Source organism: Anser brachyrhynchus (assembly GCF_964034855.1).
Source record: "Anser brachyrhynchus genome assembly, chromosome: 9".
NCBI lineage: Eukaryota > Metazoa > Chordata > Aves > Anseriformes > Anatidae > Anser > Anser brachyrhynchus.
Genome location: NC_137703.1, coordinates 11,631,193 through 11,652,375, shown reverse-complemented (window position 1 = coordinate 11,652,375; position 21,183 = coordinate 11,631,193). Strand labels below are relative to the sequence as shown.

The following is a 21,183-nucleotide window of genomic DNA, read 5'->3' as shown; positions in this document are numbered from 1 at the left end:
TGAATAACACAACCAAAATCACTTCCCATTTTTTCCCCTTGCTGTACAGTACTGCTGACTTCAGTATTCAGATGAGCACTGGAAGGCAGATCAAGTCTGCACCTTGCCTTGAGACAGTCAACTGTGAAGGATTTTCACTACCCAAACTGAGAAGTTGATGGATTTGTTGTTCAGTACAGCAGCACTCATGCTAGCAGAAAGACAGGAACTTTTTCTGCTCAGTTTCCGTGATTTTAGTGGACGCTTCTTGCAATACACAATTTAGCTAAAATAGCTGCAGGGTATTTCCAAGTTATTTGCACCCACCCCTGGCTGCATATGATTTCAGTAGCCAAATACAGAAAGGGGTTCTAGACTGTTACTCGTTAAGAAAATAATAACAACGTACCCATTAGTTTCCGTTCAATAGCATGCTTAACTCCTTACCCCTCCAACTTGAACAGTCACTGACTCCAGACACCCAGCACAGGGGCCTGGTAAAGGTTAGCCTCAACAGTTTTCCCACCCTAATATTCACATGGTGGTTTCCTGCTTGCAAAGTGACTAATATTTTCTAGATCACACCTAGCCAGTGTATTCTCGTTTCCTCTTCAGGAACTTCTTGCACACTTACCTACTGCTGGAAGAGGGTTGGGGGAAATTCACGTGTCTGCTTAGTTCTCCTCAGTCACCAGTGCTCCTTAGGGGAGTCAACTTTTATACTATGGATAAAACGGAGCATAGACTACAGCAGTGAGAAATCACAATAAAGGCTTGCAGAGGCTATTAGCGATTTCAGAAACAACCTAATTTTCAGAGTCCAAGTTCTACAGAGCATTCAGTCAGGGTTTACTTTACTTTGCGCAACTGCACACCCAAATGGTATTTTCTGAAGACATCACAAGGTTACCTTAAAACAAACAAAGAACAGGCAAAATGATTAAATATTTCAAGTCATTTCCCATACGGCAGAGAGATCCACTGGCTGACTTGACGCTTTTGTCGACAGCGTGTTTATACGAAGCCACAGGCCAGGAGAGCTGCTCCTATTCTGTTCACACCAGCTCCTGAGGCACCGCAGCCCCGCACATCAGTTCCCTTACGCAGCTGGACCTCGGCTCTGCAGCACAGCGATTTCCGCCTAAGCAGCACAACCAAGAAGCCTCGCACTGCACCTCCTCCCCTCTCCCTGTTCCCAGAAGTCGGCAAGAGTCTTTGTATTTACTTCCTAGATGTGGATTAAAACTGAAAGATTCCTATCTGCCGAGACACAATCCATCCCTTTCATTCCCAGACACTACCCCACCATAAAATATTTCCCCTTCCCTCCCTAAACTGGGCGTTTCCTCCCACTCTCTTGCCCTTGGTAAAAACATTCATCTTCCTGCCATCTTGAGGAACTTGGACTCATCTCAAATTTCACCAGGCCCCCTTGTATACCACTTCCCAAAGTCCTTGGGGGGAAGTTTAATCCGGATCCAAACTCTGGAATCGATCCCAAGAGGCTGCTGGGCTCCAATCAATGCACTGATTTTCAAGCGTGCTCAGCCTTGCCACCTGGGTCCACTTCCAAACAGAGCGGACGACTGGGCACAAACTCAGAAATACATCACACCTCAAGCCATCTATTCTAGATGCTAACATGCACATCCTGGTTAAAACACTGCTCCTTCAGTTGTATCATTAAGGCTCCAGGTGAAACAGCAGCAGCAGGGGATTTGCAGAAAAACAAGATATCATTGAGTATTCTTGGATCAACTCCCAAATCACTCAAACCTGATATAATTAAAAAGAACAATGAAAACAACAACAAAAAAAAATCCCATTTTTGTTACTTGCTTGTGCCCTGTGAAAAAAGGAGCTCATAACGTCAGTCAGTAATTTCGAACATCAAGTTTAGATTCAAGTTCCAAAAGATGATTCAATTTCACTTTGCCAACACCGAGGAACTAAGGCTTTCGCGTATTTACTGAGCCCTCCTGAGCAACCATTTATTATTGATTTTGCTCCTAATATTAGAAGCCTAAATAAAATTGCAATTGTTTTAAATCCCCAACTGCTCTATTTTCTTCTTGCACAAAGCAATTGCAAGAAGCCAAGCTAAATCTGGAAAGCCTCTCATCAGCTCGTTTAGAGGAGAATGAGGCCTCCCCCAGGATCCAGCCCGGTTATAAGAAATAGGTTCAACCCTACGTTTTGCTGTACTTCCTTCCCCTTTGGCTTGCTGGCACATCACAGCCCACATACTCCATTTGTCCTGTGCAGCTCTACTAAAGCTTTGTTCTATAGCTTACCCCTATTTAAGAGCTATTCTCTATTTCCTCTGACAGTTACCATGTCTTCTTCACAGGACAGCAAAGCTGTGATGGGAAGCTCCATGCGGGAGAGCAAGGACTGGAAGCTTACTTACAAGTTATTAAATAATACAAGAAAAAAATAGGAAATTTTTGAAGAACAGCAAATTGATTCACTTGGAGACACCCTCCCAAGCCCCTAACCACGCCTGAGCTCAAGTATCGCTAAACATCGCAGCCTCAGTTGTCAAGGCACTGCAAGTTGATCACAGTGCTGAGATGGCAGAGATTCTAGAAAAGTGTGCGCAACTTAGAAAAATTTGAACTTCACCACCCTTGGAGAGTGATTATTTTCCTTTTAATTCCATTAGATACCAAAAGTGATGACACTAATCCAGGTCAAGGCATGCAAATAAAAGAGTTTGAGCTTACTTCTCCACTGGAGAGGTTGAAGTGGAGCATTAATGCTGGTATACGAGAAGCTACTCTCCTTTCAGATGATTTATGCAACCTTGCTTTAAAAGAGTTGCACTCATTTTATTGCCTACTCTGCACATTCTCAGGAGGCGTTGGAGGCAGTGCCAGAAAAATAACAGGGCTTAACAATGTCTAGCACAAATCCATCGGTGCAAGAGCTCCTTTCTGAAGCGTTTCCAGATATTTTCAGTGGGAACATTTTGTAAATAGAACTTAAAATTTGCCTTGAGCCAGGCAACACCCGCTTTTACTCAGCCCTTCACGATAATAAAACAAGTAGTTTCTCCACGAGCTATAGCCAACGTCTTCCAGAGGAAAGAAAGTGCAAAGCACGTGGTTTACCAGAGTCACCCTCTCACATCCACGGCTTTCCTGTTGCGGGTTGCCATATCTTCCTGACCGAGCTAGCAATGCTTCTGCATCATGCAAAACAGAGCCGTGATTGGAAATAAACCCTTCTGCTCAGCATAACTTGGCAGATACAACCCAAACGGCCACCGCCAGATAGAAACACGTACGTGAGGCAGACAAAGCTTCCTTTTGTTGTTCCCTTAATGCTTTTCTTCTTTCTCTGTCCCTGAGCAAATTCACTTTACTTAAAACCGTTACTTAAAAAAAAGAAAAAGTAAGAAGAAAGAACACACTAAGGGAGCCACACAATAACATAGGTGTGCTTGTGTTAGAAGAAATTCAGAGAATTCACGTGTTGGTGACAGCGTGAAAGACTGAGGCCGTCAGATTGGTAAAAATAACCAGTGAAAAACAGCAGTTCCTGTATTCCCCATGGAAAACACCTTAATAGAATTTACATGGATAATTTTAATCTTGTCTCAACTAGAGTTAGCTTACACTAGCACTATGACCTTATTTCCCAGAATTTTTGCCAAGTCACAAACTGAAAATGGACCACCAGTTACAACTATCAGTTCAAGATCCAAAACACCTTCAATGTGAGGACTGCTCCTTTCCATCTCACAGTGAATACTTTACTTTATAAATTTAGTGTAAGTTGTATTCACCAAGTGAAGCAAGTTAACAATTTGCCAACAACTGAGAAAACGCCCTGCCCCTAGTATCAGGCTGCTTATTACTCCTTGTTTTGAGCACAGAAGATTGTAAAATGGAAATGCAATTTCTAATCTGATGTCCAATGTAATTGCTTTACTGTGCAAACCACAAAACATGCTACTGAGCAATAACAATGCTTCGCACACAGCCAGGCTATCCTAATTTCTGCAGGAGTAACACACAGCACACTCAGAAGTTAAAGCTGTGCAGACAAGACATCAGGTTTCATTTTTGTCTATTAAAGGACATTCTCATTCAGTCATTCCACTCACGTGCAGGTTAATCACTTATTTCTGAGCTACACCCACAACATTTGGCTGCTGAGGACCAGTCCTTCTGCCTAAAGCAAGGAGATGATTCCTCCAGATAATACCCCCGATTCACTGCTCTACATGGGATCATGTTAGTTCTACCATCAATGCTGATATCATCCAAGCTTTTATGCATCATATTACAAAACAGAAGACCACCCATGGCATGACAAACCTGTTCTGAGAGCTGGAGATTAGACCCTTGTGGGAGCCAGACTCGGCTCTCGCCCAGAGCGGTACTTCTGTTTCAGCTGGCAGGGAGATGGGAGCACACGGCAAGAGGCAAGTCTCAGCTTCCTGCTGCCCATTTTGAGACTACTTCAATTTCTTCATTGGAAGACTCAAAAGGGGCAGTAGCACCTGCCTAGCCTCTCCAAACAAGAGATAAGGTGCATACAAGCCTACCTTAGATTTTCTATCACAGAGCAAAACACTGCAACTGGACTGAGGATTTAAAACCGCTCAGAGGAAAGAGTACTTGGTTATACAGGGCCTCAACATCCTCGTGGAGGACCCCTGCATGCTTCACAGGCCTGCACAGAAGTCACACGATAATTTTAGTTCCTTAAGTGCAATTACAGCAAAACTGAGGGACAAACACGCAAGGAGTATAACTGCAATGGGACACTAGTAAGTAATGCAACCCTCAATGCATCTCCTTATTTCCTGCTCCCAGTGAGGGCCTGCGCCCAAACATGCAAGTGTTAATAACATTTCGATGCTCAGGAGCCCCTAAAAGGCATGCTGCTCCTACCCAAATCCTGCACCATTCAGGGAGAAGTTTCGTCCCAGGCATCAGGAGTTAATGTCTCCCTAATTAGAGCCAGCAGAACTCCAAGACACCTTCACAAACAGAAGGATGGACTAGGAGAGAGGGGCAGGCTTAGCCAATACTTCTCTTGAGAAACTCATTAAGCTCCCTATGGACTCCTCCAAGCGCTTATCCCCAGCGCAGGGTGAGATGCAGGGTACAAGAGACAACACACAGCTTAGCCTTTCTCCCTGGTACCTCCAGACTACAGGGAGGCAATGAGACAGCCGCTCTCCTGGGAGCGAGCAGGTGGCTTCCCAGGAAGACTGCTTCCTTCCCCTCTTCCTCCCCATTCCCGTTGCATGGCAGAGCAGTTGCCACAGGCAGTTGAGGTGACCACTGAAAACCAGCCAAGGAAAGCAGCAACAGCGGGGCTACAACTTCTTCCTCCTCAGATGGTTCACAGCCAAGTTCAGACAGCAAGGACTCAACTCCAATCACATTTCTACTACACCTCAGTGAAGCTGATGCTCAAGTTCAGCTATATCTCAATTTCTAAAGCCTTCAACCTGAAATTAAGGTCTGCTAAGCCAACATGCCCAACAGAGGAACATTTCTTGCGCCACAGTAAGGTAGCCCTGCTCCCTCAGGACATCCAGCCCACAGACCCACCTTCTGCCAAGAGCGAAGACTTGCATCCAGGGCACTACAGGTCAAACACATGCATCTGAATTATCATTTAATAATTTATGAGGTCCACCCTTCTGAATAGGTTATCCTAACCCTGAATCAAAGATTCGCAGCAATCCAGCCTATTTAATTTCCAGTACAAAGGAATGTTGCCAAAAAGCCATGCAGCAGAGCACAAGAAGTTTTAAAGGTTTGGTATAAAACTCATTTCCCCATTCCCCTCCCAAAGCTATGATAAAAATCTTAACGGAAAGAGATTCTTTAATTTGCCTCTCTCCCACAAAGAGCAGGAAGATCTTTGGGAAGAAGGAGATAATCAAAATTCACAGCACTTTTCTTATCAGTGTTTGAACAAGTCGTGTTTATTCTTTTGGCAATGCTTTAATTTAATTTCAGCAAACACACCGAACTCTCTATGTCATCATCTCGGCCAAACTCCAGAAGAATCAGTCCCCAGAGGAAATCTCTCTACTGCTCTCATCCTCTACTCCCAGCACCCAGGAAACTTGGACAAGACTGGACAGACTTGCTGATACGTTCTGTGCAAAGCATTGCTGGTTTACAAACACACCGACTTTGGGGTATGTTCCCCTGCAGATGTTTCTGCACAATACCTAGAACTGCCAAATGTGGAGACGAGGTAGGAGAGCCATCTGATATCCAAGGGTTCCTGTTGAACACCACCTCATCACCCCATTATAACCACTCCAAACACGCTACATCTCTTTTTCTCCTCTCCTAGTCAAAGATACAGGAATGGGCTGGAAAGGATCTCCAGGGTCACCAAGTCCAGCAGAGTGCCAACAAAGAGCTCAATCACTCTTACAGTCAACCCAGATCAAACGCTGGATTAGATTAAACTGGAAAAAGGCTGGGGTAGGTTCCGCCTCCAGCCTTTCAGGGCTGTTACTGACTCCCCAAACACCCCTCCTCTCAACTTCCCGCAACCAAATTTTGCCCATTTCGGAGGAACTCCTCATCTCACTGAGGCATTCACCACTGCGCTCGTGGGCATGGGCCCCATGGGGCTGCAGGCAACGGTGCGAGCTTGCCGCCCCGACCGCGCGGGCCTGGCCAGGCCCTGTGCAAGGCCCAGGCCACGGGGTGGAGCGGGCCACAGTGCCGGCGGGTAGAGCATGGTGCCCGTGAGGAGCCAGTGCTGGAAGGCAAGGTGCCCTGATATGCACTGTGGAAGAAGGGGGAAGGAAACATGCTTTAGCGGGAGAGAAGCTGCCCGCTCTCCATTTTAAAACTGGATTTCACTGTAAAAAAATTTGACTTGCCCCCCCCCGCCTTAATAAGGTTTTTGTCCATCTTTAGACACAACCTACACTCTACACTAAGTTTTTCGTGAGTTTCCATGGCCGCCTTCTGCCCAGACGAGCAACAATGCTAAAAATCTAAACCCCAACAATAGTTGCAACAGATTGCTACTCCTATTTCCACACTGAGAGCTGAAGGTATTTTTTAATTCATTATTAGTTTTCCTTTGAGGAAGCCATGCAAAAGCCTACAATGGGCAAGGTTCATCACCACCAATATATTTTCATTGAGCAGTAACAGGTCGCCATCTCGCTCAAGAAGAGTCGCCAGAAAAACTGCTCTCCCTCAGAAATACAGCTAAGTCAATGTTAATTGGGTTTTCTTTCCACAGCACGCAACGCTTCACTGAATGAACGAAGTCGGTGCATCATGCTCAAATCTAAGAGGAAAAAAAGACTAAAGCCTTTTGCAAGCCTCCCCTGACTGCCACCATGATGAGCAGCATTTGAGCGGAGCGAGAACGCTCTGAGTGCATCGCTTTGACAGATGAGCCCAGCAAGTCAACCATAGGGACTCTACAGCCGCACCGCTGCTATTCAGCGAAAGTTGATCAGATAGCAGGAGACAAATAACGCCAAGCAAACACACCAAGAAGTGCTCTCCCCCCATTTAAGAGTTTATAATTAACCTAAGGAAAAACATATAGTCACTAGTGTCTTCTGGGCTGCAGAAGCAGCTAGGAACGGAGAGCACACTGTGCATTTGCACACCCCGAAATACAGGGGACCTGGAAAACACACAGGTTTCAGTTTACCTGAGTTACAAGCCTGCCATCCCAGGTGTGCAAGCCCGAAGTGTACATTTAACAGGCTTTTCCTCACCAGCTATCACATCTCCTATCTGCACTCTCGGCCATGCAATTCCTATTTTGTTTTCTTTTCCGAGTGGCTGAGCTTCTGTCTGCTGCAGGTCCCGCACCCCATGCCCTCCACTTGAAGCGTTTTCACCAGAAACACACACGCGCGCGCGCACAGACAGAATGGAGCTTTTGCTGCATCGCCATTCTGACGAGTGTCAACACAGCTGCTGTCTCCGCTGGAATGTAAACCAATATTGTTGTTAGATCTGATTCAGCTCCAGGTAACTTCCTCAAAGACTTTCACAGTATGTGGCAGTTTGCTTGATTTCCACCTTACAAAAACATCAACCCAGTTGGTTAAAAAAAATCTAAGCTGTATCTGAAGTTTGAGTTCTACTCACGCCCGCCCATACAGTGCAAAAAGGTTGCATCCATTTTACACAAATTTATTCTCTAAAGTGCTTAAACAGACCTGTATAAAATATCTTTCTGCTGCAAGTCACAAGGCAAGGTATTAACAGCACTGTGTAAGAGAGTTATCGGTGTGGACGCTAACACAACATTTGTGGCAAAGAACCTCCGTTAACATTATTTTACTTAAAAAGGAAACCAAAGAAGGGGATTACAATGCATTTTCGGTTTACTTCCTAAATATCATCCACTTCTAACAATGCGCAGCAATTTTGGCAATAAAAAGACTAGTTAATGAGTTATGATGTAGTCAACACAGATACTGTTCATACTGCTACAGGAACGGAATCTGTATGCATTGGTCACAGTACGCGAGTGCTTTGACTTGCTTTTCCAATGCAAAAAAAAATTTTTTTTTTAAATATGTTTGTTTAATCAAGGTTCTCCAAACAAATTCACTGTCCCAAACGTAGACTCAAAGGTCATTCTCACTCCAATATCCAGCCCAGCAAACTACCTGCCATTTGTAAAGGCGTAAGAGTTTCAGAAATTAATGTATATTCCATACCTTACAACAGGGCTACAGGGGTAAAGAAATCGCACAATTTGACTAAAAATAAAATATATTAGAGAGATCACAACTCAAACCTAGAATCCTTACCTCGCTATACTGGGACTGGGCATTGTTTTCCAGGTACAACATGTTAGCAGTCAAATTGATCAATGCTGCTGTTCTTTCTTCTGGCTCCAGGATTTTGACAAACACCTCCCACCCCCTAGAAGACCCTAAAAGTATGTGATGCTACTAGGAAGATAACAGGACTCGGAGTGTGCCTCTCTGCATAATTTAAGTTTCCCTTATATACCTAACTATAGGCGAGGAGGAGGAGGTGGGGCTCTCCTGCCTTACCTGTCCAATCTGTCAAAGTGCCACCTGGAGTCCTCCACTCCAATGGAGAGAGGCCTCTCCCAGCTCATTAAGTAGTTAGAATTCCTTATCACCAATCTCTAAAAAGCGAAGGGAAGGGGGGGAAAATGACAGGAGGGGAAAAAAAAGAGAAAAGAAACGAAAGGAAGCTTTAACTTTCCCCTGTCACTTTTCTACAAGTTTAGGAACTCAAAAGACAGCCACGGAGTTGCTCCAATGCAGACACTCCAAAAAACTTCTATTTATTTATTTTCCAAGAAGAGTCTAGTGTTTTCCTCAGGCACTGGCTTCACTGCTACCAAAGCCCAAAGCGTTTGGGAAGGGATCAAGGCATAACATTTGAGACCGGCAGGGCAGTAGTGCAGCCGAGCCTCCAGCTGCTGCGGCATGCAGCTTTTGGACAAAAAACAGAAGGGGCTTTCTGAAAAGCAATCCTTGTTTTGTGCACCATAATCCAGCCACATGCTCTGTCATCCGTGTGCTTTCATCCATGCTCACAGGACATCACTTCGCTGCAGCTACATTTCTTCCCTCCTCTGCGATTGTTTCTAATTCTGCAATAAGCTTAGAAGTAATATCACTTACAAACAAAATTATTAAAAATCGAAAAAACAACTTAAAGAGACTCATGATTTTGAGCTAATACATGGGAGAAATTCCTGGGTACCCTCCAGCAAAAGCCCCCCGAACACTGTGCCCACAGCAACTAGAGATTCAGGGAAGACACTTCAGAGCCCATCTGCGGTAAGACTGATTTGCTGCGTGCTCACTCCAAACAGCCCTGCCGTGACTTCACTCTGAAAAAGCAGATACCCCCCAGCCTGCCCCAGGTCCCTGTGTAGGTGGCCCCGTACATGGGTTGCAGGGTCTGTGCTGTGCCAGTAGCCCCGGAGCAGAGCTGCCCAACAGTCCGGAGCTGCGCACGGGGATCCACCGATCCACCGCCGTCTACGTGGGATGCACGGGGAGAACAAAAGGCAGCTCCTTTCGTCTGCTCCTGGAAGAGCAGGCAAGCTCCATCCAACGAGGGGAAACAAAACACCTTTCTAAAGGGGTGGGGAAGGGGGAGAGAGGAAACCGAACATCCAGATCAGAGAGCAGCCGCCTGCCCTCCCAGCCTAATGACAGTGCTCCAGACTTATTTGAGGACCTGCTGTGAAGACCAGTGGCTAATTGCTAAGTACGCACACTGCTGCGGCCACTCACAATGAAAATCGAGTCCCTGAGTGCAACTGACCCATGGGGGGCTTTGTAGAAATAGGGGGAGGAAAAGAAGTCCCTGGCAGACCTGCAACCTACGCAGAGCCCAGCCAACGCCTCCTGCCCAGGGAGCTGCTCCCTGCTGCACCAACTCCCTCGCCTTTGGGCATCCTTTAACCCTAACGTCTCTGGGCTCACGGGGGGAGGACACCGGGTTCACAGGGAGATCAGCATAAGCCGGCTGTGCTGGTCGTGAGTGCAGGGTGGTAATGGCTCCCCGGGCTGCCCTCCCCAGCATATTACAGCAGAAGGAGCTGCCACTGCCTTCCTGCCACCCTGAGAATCAAAGGATACAGCCAGCTCCTTTCTAAAACTAATAAAACAGGGCAAAAACACTTGCAGAAAGGAACTGGCAGCAGAGCAAACAGAGCAGAGGATCGCAGAGCCCTCCCTACCCTGCAGCAGCTCCTTGCCGTAAGAGGCAGTGCGGTTGTCTCACTTCGCTCTCACGCAGTGCGTTTGGCTCAGCAGAGGACTGCTGGACACCAGAGCAAAGGGTTCAAGCGTTTACCATACACATTGCCTCTCCCTCCTTGCCAAGCGCAACGCAAGGAGGTGCTTCCCCTGGATGGTACTTCCAAGAACGGGCTGCAGGGAGTAGCACAGAGCCCTCCCCAGCAAAGGGAAAGCCCAACCTACCACCAGTAGCGACATCCCAGAACAACTGGGGCCCCGCACACCCTCAGCGCTCCTGAACTACCAGGAGGAGCCTGCTGAGCCCAGAACAGGTTTCCTACATCACCAGAACAATTCAGGAGACCACTGCCACAGCCCCTTGCCTTCTCCATCTTCCCCAGTACCGCTCGCTGCGCTCGATGCATTTGTGTGATCTCGCCAGAGATGGGTACAAGCCAGAAAACCACACAAAGCGCTCGTCTGGAGATACAGGCAAGGTTTGCAGGGAACAGCCACAGCACCACTAGCTGAACGGGTCACTTCGCAGCAGCACTGCAAAGCTTGCAGAGCTTGATGGACATCAAGCTGGAAGTCACCTGTGGATTTACTGCTGTGTAATAGCAGTATATATATAATATAGTAGTGTTACACTGAGCTCTGAGGACTGGCAGTTTTGACCCCTTAAATCCCGTCAGGTTTTTGATACTTGCCTGTAAACTCAAAAGCTATGAAGAAGGGGAGAGAAAGAGTAAGGTAAGATGCAGCCATGTATCTCCCAACCTCAGCGAGTCATTGCAAGAAACTTCATTTACTAGCTGTGCTACTAAACTCAGAAGATCCTCCTTTTCCAAGCCATTAATGCAGCACTGTTGTGTTGGGTACCTGCTATCTTCTGTCCCACAGGTGGCTGGAGGTGGTTGTGGGTGAAGCAACACCCAGATGCGCTACACAGAGATATGTGGAAGTTTATCCAACGAGATCTGCATGTCAAACACGAGGAGAAGTGTATATAGCATGAATAAATTGACATGTCAGCACAAATCCCTGCCCTCTGTACACACAGCCCCGACCTGGCTCGGTGTTTCAGAAGTATTAGCCTGTGTTATCATCTTGAAGGAGATGCTTGACAAGGGGCCTTCTGCAAACAGTCCTCCACAGTGCCACAACGGAGGCCACCATCACCCTGGCATGGGAGGCAGAGGTAACAGAGCATCCCCAGAGCTGCCAGGCTGCAGGCAGGAGACAGCACTCAAAAATTCCAACAATGAAATGTAGATGAGCCTCCAAAAACCTAATAGCAGTAAGGCAGCCTCTTTTAGATGCGTCAGAGGAAATCTCATCTCCCTGAAACTGCATATGCTTAAACAGATGTCACAAAACTAAAGTGACCCCCATTCAGACTGCACACTCACTCCTCTGCAACGGGTCTGTAATTATCGTTTCTGAGCCTTCTGGAAAAAGCTTTCCTTCTCCAAGGAGAACACCATAAATTCTGTTTCAACTATGATGGTATAAAGTCACAGGCAGGACAATCTTTGCTGTAATAAGGTATACCCTCTACCTACAATGAGCCTAGTCAAAGGAAGCAAATCATTGCAGAAGGCCCTCCTTCCACATGTTAAAAAAAGAATTATTTCCATTCACATTGAGGCCAAAGCAACAAGGTTTAAGTTTATTCTTCCAGTCCAATAAGCTTCCTCCCATTCCCCATCCCCCCCAAAAAAAACCAAACAAACTAGAAAAGAAAAAAAAATCAACCCAAAGCATCAGGCTGTGCTTCAAGCTTTGGATGCTCTGTTTGGCTGAGCACAGAAAAGCAAAGCAGCTGATGCTTGGAAAGGAAAATCTCTCTCGCCTCTAAAGAGGAGACCTCCAGCACTTTAGGAAACCAAAATAATTATCATTAGTTAGATTGGAAGGTTTCAGGTGCAACCCTCCCAGGTCTGACTCAGTTACTCCAGAAAGCTCCTGGCAACACTTTGCAGCTCCCGCTGGTATGTTGAGAAACAAAGTACACAAACAAGACCCCTAACTTTCCAAAATGAGGCATCAGCCAAGTCAAACTGCGGGTTCGGGTTTTTCTTTGGAATGTGCTTTCCACATGCTGTTACACGGTCTGTCCCAGCATCTCCGCCTGGTACCATCGGCAAGTTCTCAGTAACCCCTCCTGCGTACAAGGTAACTGTGCTAAAACATGGAAAAGAAAAAATGCAATGGCCACAAGTCTTTTTAATGGTAAGGTTAATTGGAGATTGTGTAATTTCAGGGGGGGTTGGGGGGGGTTGCACGCACCTGCCTGCTTGTTAGGTGGCTTCATGCAGAATTTCCTGCAGATCAAAGGGAAAAGACTGCTCAGACCTCTCCACTTTGTTGTAAAAATAGTATCTGGATCAACCGCGTCACCGTGGACTGCGACATCCACTCAGCTCAGAAATGTTTACAAATTAAGACTGAGATAACAGAAGGAGGAGGAAAAAATAGAATGTGTGGGTTTTTCCCCCCCCTCCCTTTGCTACATATGAATAACTGCTGAATGCTCAAAAACGAGCCTCTGCCAATTAGCTTCGGGAGTTTTTCCAGTGAAGACTTTATGGGGACACATGTGATGGACAGTAATAGCAAGCAGCCAGGTTAAAGAGCAAAAAAAAAAAATCACCCTTCCTTCCTGAAAACCAGCATGGAGGTGGTCAGCTGGCCTTCACTGCTCAAACCAAGCAGAAGAGGTGAGGAAGAAAAATTTCCATACTGAAACAGGGACTTTCCCCTTTCAAAAAAAATATAGCAAGACAAAATTAAAAAAAACGCCCAAGAGATGCAGTGGTGGGCAGGATGCTGCCTTTCAGCTGCAGAAAGCAGCTGGATACGGCCTCATGCGCAGCCACCAAGCCAGAAACATGCCCTGATTGCACTGCAAGTGCTTGCTACTAAAGGATAATCCTTTTTTCCAAGGACATCCAGCTGCATTTTTCCCCCATTTTCAAAACTCAGGGGGAAGACTGACTTACTGAGGGCAGGAGGAGAGCCCTGCTCCCAGGCTGCCTGCAGCGCAGGTCGGCTTCTCCCTCCCCAAGGCAATCGGCTGTCACAACAGGTCTGCCCTCCGACCCTGGGTAAACATCTGCGCACGCTGCTTATTTGAGCTCCTATAGCTTCGTTATCTCCCCAGAACACCCCTAGGGCTAATTAGAGAGTTAATGGCATCATGTCAGGAGATAACGCTCTGTGGGGGGAGTGGGGAGAGGGAAGGTGGAAAGGAATTGTGAAACAAAACCAGTTCCCTTCACAACCGCTGTGCAATATTGGTTTAGGAAGGGCGCACGCAGCCCCCAGGGACTCTGCCCTCTGGCTGCCGAGCTCCATTTAATAAGGGAGCAAAGACACTCCTCTGGAGAGATTCAGCTTTCCAGCCAAGATGATGCAAGGTCCCCACGTCTTCCCTACCAGCTGCACAGTCCAGCCACCTCCAGTCCTGTCTCCTACTCCTACCAAGGGAGGTTATTCCCACCAAAGCCAGCAGACTCCCTTCCTGCAGTCGGGAGTACAACACAAGCTGGAAACCAGGTAACCAGATCATTTATCAATCAAAAAGCTCTGTTTTATTCCTGGTGCTCTTTTTATGTATTTTTTTTCCCCCCACATTTCTGTACCTTGGTAACCCTTTAAAAAAGCAGTTGCTTTAGTAGAAGCGTTTAAGGATAAAAGGAAACAACCTCCTGCAGACAGAGACCTCTGCAGGGCAGCTGATCAGCCTGCAAACCCACTGGCCAGACAACATTTCTGCACTGATGAACGCAAAACTATGGGCCAGCAGACACCTGAGCACAGAGCCATGGCCAGGGGACTTTGGCGCTTTAAGCTTTTGCCACCAGCAGATCTTTTGCCTGATAGCTCTCAGTGTTCAAGCTGTGTTTTTGCTGGGGACCTTTGGGTGCCTAACGTGCACACACACACACACCCCTCCACCCCCCATTCACAGAACATTTTGCAGAAGTAAAAGAGAAAGTCATACAAGAAAAGAGCGTTACATTCAAGAGCGTTACAGTTCACTGTAATTCCCAAGCAGCAAAACCAGCCCCATCCCTCCAGCTGGATGTGGGCATGGCACAAGCCTCCATCCGACAGAGCGATCTGGCCAGGGAAAGGGAAAAAAAGAGATAAGGACAGATTAGGGAGCCTTTGTTTTTAGTTAGGAGAGAAGCAACTGTTGACAGATCAGGTTTGCTCTTGCACAAGCAGCTGAGGGGAAAGTGGTGTTCTTCTCTTATCTTGTATAAACTACAGATCACTCGCAGGAAATGCAAAGCTGTTAATAAACGCACAATCATAGCAGTTCTTTACAGCCAGGTTTAGTGCCTTGCCAACTCCACACACACACACGCCATCCCTTGTACAATAACATTTAAGGAGAACCACCAGGCTGCAACCATTTGAGATCGGCCTCCCAAACCTCTTGTTAAACCCTGACCCTGCACCTGGTACCCACCGACACTCCTGGCACAAGCACAGCACCATTACCCCATATTGCCCCAGTGTGTTTGGGTCCCCAGCTCTCAACTCCTGCTGCAGGACCTCCAAACACTGCTGCCACCCTCCCAGGCACTGAGGCAGCTGGGGAGGCTGCTTTTTTTTTTTTTAAACGTTTATTTACTGGGCAGAATTGTTGAATTTTGCAGTGCTGGTCTTGGCCCGAGTGCCCTCTGCCTGCTCTCACGCACCCCACTGGTATGGGGACAGCCACAGGGTGGATGACCATAGGGTTCAGTTAGCTGGCCAAGGATCTTCCCCAGTAATCACCTTAGTTTTAAGATTGCTTTAATTTTAATCCAGTTTGGACATCACCGTGTGGTCCGCCTTACCTAACCATGACTGTGGAGAGAAAGAAGGGTGCTCGAGGGTACCTTTCCTTCCTATTTAAACAGGCTGGAGATACAAATCCTTGTTTCAGAGATGACATAGTTGCATTCGTTACCAAAGACTCCTTTGATCTTTCATTAATCTCTGCAAATTCAGATGCTGATTAGCAAAGGGTTTATTCAGCAGTGACTGAACTTACCCAGGCCAAAAACCACTCCTTAATCTCTGCTTCACAGAGATTGATTTAATTTTCTGTGACTGCCTGACAATTCGCTCCCTCGTTAATTTAAATGCTATCAAATCAGTGACACTGAGGTGGAAAGCAGACAGTAGAGGCATTCAGAGGGAAACATCACCCAGTCCGCAAGTCTCATCACAACATATTGGAGGAAAAATAATAGTCATTAACAGGTCTGTGGGCAGGATCTGCAGAACCACAAAGCAACACGGCAAGGCTTTGGATGCAGCAGGCCTTCTTCAAAGCAGGAATCCCAATTAATGCAGGAGAAAGCTTTAGAAACAAGAGCTACACCCCAGAGCAACGCAGACACTTGGGCCATGGTGGATGAGGAAGGGGAGCAGGGCACTCCCAGGGCTGTGCTCCAAAGGAGCATCCTGCAAACCTCCAGCCCACTCACAGGTTGCTGCACAGCCCCGCACGGTGCCAAACGAGCACAGGCAGCGCTGCAGCCTGGCAGCAGGGCTGCGAGGTGCCCTTCGTCCATCCCGTCTCACAAGAGGGGATACCACGAAGCTCCGCGAGGTTTTCATTTGGCTGGAGGTGAACTGCTCAGTTCAGCACCCTACAGAAGTGCCTCGTTTCCCTTTATCCACCAAATAGGTGGCAGGAAAAGACAATCCAGGTCACTGGGAATTTGGGGGATGGCCATGTCTGTTGGCATTCAGCTGCTCTTCATGGGTTCATGAAGTGCAAGGTGCCTGAGTGGTTTACTGCTTCTGGACTCTGTGCTAATCAAAATGTTCCCAACTAATAAAATGAGAAGTACACTTAGTTTAAAAAAAAAAAGAAAGGGGATCCTATCAACTACAGACAGACACATACAGTGAAGTTCCCAGCAAGGCAGCATAATCCCTAAACTTACTCCGGAGGCAAAAAGTGCCTATGGTCTGTTGTTTTAAGATCAAGATCCTTTTTAATTAAGCATTTCTGCACTCCTTTTAAAGATGCAAAATAAGTGCTAACACGTTATTGCTCCATACCTACGCAAGGAGCACGTGCGGCACCATGGAAACCTTTGGAGGCAGGCCTAGCTGCTGGGGGAAGACGTCTTCTGAAGTGACTGCTTCTTTTGTTCTGACGTATTTGCATGTAGGCAGATGACAGCATTTGCAATTGCAACACTCTTCCACCTCACCTGCTGACAGCAATACGAGCTGGGGATTTAAAGCCAGCTCTCCTGAGGAGCCAGGCTCCTCTCCCACTTCAGCCCTCAGCCTCACACTCTGGCATGCTGCAGAGCACCCCACCACACCTGGCTCATTTAAGCTAAAAAGCACAAGCCTAGTGGAAAGTGAGTTTATTCCCTCCCAAACTGGAGCTAAAGCCAGGTACTAAATGGGTAGGAAAAAAAATTAAAGTTCTAAATATGCTTCCAAGATAGTCTTTAACAGAGTAGGCATCATCTGTTTGTTTTTTCCAATGCCATTAATTAAAAACACAAAGCACTTAGTGTCACCATACTCACTGACTGGCTGCGTTCCTACAAAAAGGAAATGCAACCAGCCCTGGTCTGCAGTCAGAACCAGGACAAAACAGCACAAGAAAGGGAACCATGGAAAATTTTAAAGAAACGAGCATCTTTGGAGCACTACAATACATAGAATGAGAAAAGTCATCAGGCTTTTTTGCCAAAATTGAATGCACAGATGCATTCTCGATATGCATCCTTTATCTGAATGAATTGACCATTTTTGGATTTGGGTCTGCAGCCCTAAACGTGATTAGATCTGGAGGGACCCATGCCGCATGAGATTAAACATTCAGCAGTATTATAAAGCCAAGCCTAAATTAGGAGAGCTTATAAATTCAGCTGCAAACAGGAGTGGTGCTGGAGGGAAGCTTCCAACAGAATAATGCATTTACTCATTATGGAAATGCCTTTGCATAATCCCAACCTTCTTTACACAGCCATGGAACGAACAAATACCCACACAGAAGAGAAACTTGGCAGACCTCAAACTCTCTCAAGCACAAACCAGACAGTAATAAAAGCTTTGATCACATATCTGTGCCGTACAAAGTCCTTGCTTCCTTTCTATGGTCAACCTGGGAATACTTACGCATGGAAGCAGACAGCCACACAACCCACTGCCGCATCTACTTATCAAATCAGACTTCACCTCCAGGTGCAAAACCATTTCCCAACAAACTTCAGGGCCGTCACACCTGCCAGGGCCCTGGGGAGCAGACATGACATGTCACCAGCCTCTGCACAGACAACTCTTCCTGCACTACCCAGCCATACCACGCCACCTCTGCCTGCCGCTGCGACACAGACATCCTCCCTGTCCTGCAGCCCCACCGCCCCACGGCCACCTCCCATCCTCTTCCTCAGCCATTACCTTGCAGCAAGCAGAGTTCTCTTCTCCTGACCCAGCAAAACACTTTTAAGTGAGCAACTAAACTAACAGAGATGAGAGCCTGCCCTTTAGTATTAAAGCACCGGATAGGACAGGTACTGCAAACCCTTTTGGACAGGGCTTTTTTTTTTTTTTTAAAATGTCTGCCCATCACATTCTTGCTTAGTAAAGGCCTGATTCTGACCTATCCCAAACACGCAGTAGGCTCCTAGGGAGGCAGAAATTTAGTGCATGGCCTCCAAGTATGAATTACTGAACTGATTTACACAATGCTAAGGCCGAAAGTGTGCAGAAGACAGCCACCAGCTACTCAGAGGCCTCAGCCCCACTCTTCTCCAGCTGCATGGGCTGGTGCCCTGCACAAGGGGACAGGGGTGGCTCCTCTGATTGCCCACAGCAGGCTGAGGAAGATACCTGGGAAAGGTCTCCTTCCCCAGCAGGAAGTACTGAATACCAAATCGGAGACCTGTTCCTGATTCAAGGAGTGAGGCTGAGCGCATCAACGCTTCCATGTTCACCACAGGCTGCATCCAGCTTCTCCCACTGCCCATTTTTTCCTCCACCTCCCTATATAAAGGAGAACATAGGTCTGGGCATCAGAGATACAGAGCTAAAGTTGTGACTTGAACACAAAATACACTTTGCACCTCCCAGACTTCTCTGGCCACCAGGACTCGGGCACCCCCAGCCCGCAAAGCTGGGGACTGAATCCCAGGAGGACGCTGCCCTGCCTGAAGTACCCGCACCACCACCCCAAGGTGGGAGCTCTGGCAGCGCGGTGGTGCCTACCCAAAGCAAACACCCACGACAGCAGAAGGCGAGGAAGGACAAAAAAGCAAGGAATTCTCTCTCCCTTTTGTGGGGAGGGACAGATACAGGTTAAGAAAACCCTGACCAGAGCGACTGTCTGCAAAAAGGCATTCCACTGAACTGGTTAGACAAGGGGCTGCGAGGACGGCTCGCTCAGGGGCATGAAAGGAAGGTATGCACCTGGGGGAGGGGGCCGACCCACTCCATTACTCGGGACAGCGTGCCTGCTCCCACCCGGGAGGGCCCTCGGGGTCCCCAGAGCCCCCAACGCGCTGCTGGGTCACAGGCAGAAGACCAGGAGACTTCCAGGCTCTGCAAGCCCCTCCAACAACGCTTTTTCAGGATGCCACCCGCTGGGGTTCTTAGCCCAGGCGGCCTTTGTTTGGGTCCCGACTAGCACCGGTGAACTATTTGAAAGGAATTCGGATGGGTGAAGGAAAGCGGTTTTATGGCAGGCTGACAGCACGCCGGGAGGGCTCCAGGGCAGCGCAGGGGTTATTGCACTGCCACACGCCCGTTCCTCGACAGAGGTCCCCGGCCCCCTCCTCCCCGTAGCTCCGGGGTGCTTAATCAGTCAAAAGAAATCAATTTTTCATACAACATCACCTGGCTCCTAGCGCCACAGGAGAGAGCCTCGGAGCCCGGTGTGCCTCCAGGCAGGAGGAGCAGCGTCCCCCTGCAACACAGGCAGCTGGCCAGGGGAGCGTTTTGGGGGTGAAACCCAACAAAGGGCGGGTGGCCACGAGGATGCACATCCAACTTACCTTCCCGGGCATCCGCAGCTCCCTCCCACACCAGGGCCATGGCAGAGACTAAGCGCTCTCCGTGCCCGCAGGGACCACCGGCCTCTCGTTCCCGCTACGTGAAAAGGCCGATCTCTGCTGGGGATTCCCAGCCTGCCTGTGGTTAAGGCCACGGGAGCAAAAGGGGCACAGCCAGCAGCCAGGCCAGCCAGAAACCAGCTGTGCAGGACATTGTGAAAGAGCTGGTCACAAATCACACGACCAGGGGAAGGCTGCTGACTAATTTCACACCAGACCTACGAACCTTCTTCCTGTCCCCCTCCAGCCCTTTTCATCCCAAGGTAGTGCCAATCACCAATTTCTCTTACTCCTTTCTTCCACAGGATGCAGGAAGGATATTTCTTCCTTACGAACAGGAGCATGAGAACAGCAAGGTTGTGGTTCAGCCAGAGACAGAGCTGTAACTCAGACAAGAGGCATTTCTTTGTCACCCAACCTCCTCACTGCACTTGCAAGGCAATGAACACAACCACTGGGTGTTCGGCAGGGAAGGATCCACGCTCATTTTCCAGCCCACCAGCAGGACAGCTTCTTCAAGCACTGCTCTGAACACTGTAGCTCATTTCCCCCAATACTTCTGCTGTGAGCAATACCAAAACAAGCAAACAACAACAACGAAAATCACAGCTCCCATCAGCAAGACTCCTGGGATCGAGGGTAAATATCTTTTAAGGCTGAAAGTTTCATTTTTCAGCCATAAGTTGAGTGTAGGTGCAAAACTTATTTTAAATCCTGGTGGGATTGCCTTCAAGTCCGTGGAAGGACAATTGCTTTGAATAAAGAGTCTTATTTGCCATACATCTATTTAAATCTCAGGCGGTGGTACATTTTGGACAAATGCTGGCCTCGCTCTTTTCTTAAGACTAATCTAATAATAAAAATCACTCTGCCTTGATCTCACTGTTCGTCTCTCAGGGCCCCTCTGTTTCTGCTGCATTCCTTTGTGTTTATCTGCCCTCTTCAACTCTTTGCTGCAATCAGCTGCGTGCGGCACCTCGTGTCTAGGAGTGACACGGCTGAGGTTACAGGAGAGACAGGTGCAAGGGGAGCTCTTGCCCCGCAGCTATCCAAAGGAAAAGAGAAGCTGGAGGGGAAGAGGGTTGTAAGGTATTTCAGATTAAAGACGACAAACAGCAAACACCTTGCCCCAGGCTACACATTCCCTGCCAATGCAAGCTGCAGCGGCTGCGAGCCCCAGAAACAGCAAAGCAAACACAGACTGCTCTGCAAGGGGGAGTTGTCACCTGTCAGGGATGTTTGCAAATTTATAGGGAGGTGGTGGTGGTGGTAAGGGGAGTAAAAAGAGCTTTCCTCCTTTTAAGAGACAGGCTGTTTGCACAGGTTTGTGATGCATATTTTGCTTTGTAAAGGCTTTTGTGCAGCTCTCAACTGAGTGAAGGTGCTGTCTTCCAGTGAAGGCAAAGTGGA

General features: G+C 47.7%; 1 protein-coding gene across 11 annotated transcripts in view; it reads right to left on the bottom strand.

Annotated features, from left to right (window-relative positions):
- The window catches only part of TP63 (tumor protein p63), a 154,308-nt gene that overhangs the window by 60,093 nt on the left and 73,032 nt on the right, over window positions 1–21,183 (bottom strand). For 2 of the 11 annotated variants that reach the window (XM_080603954.1, XM_080603955.1), the window contains exon 1: window positions 8,765–8,951. The exons of 7 other annotated variants lie outside the window; for them this stretch is intronic. In XM_080603954.1, the coding sequence (XP_080460080.1) occupies window positions 8,765–8,806 (42 nt within the window). In that variant the 5' untranslated portion in view covers window positions 8,807–8,951. Of the gene's footprint in view, window positions 1–8,764; window positions 8,954–19,716; window positions 19,966–21,183 lie in introns of those variants that run through there. 2 more of the 11 variants (XM_080603956.1, XM_080603948.1) reach the window with 2 other exon arrangements.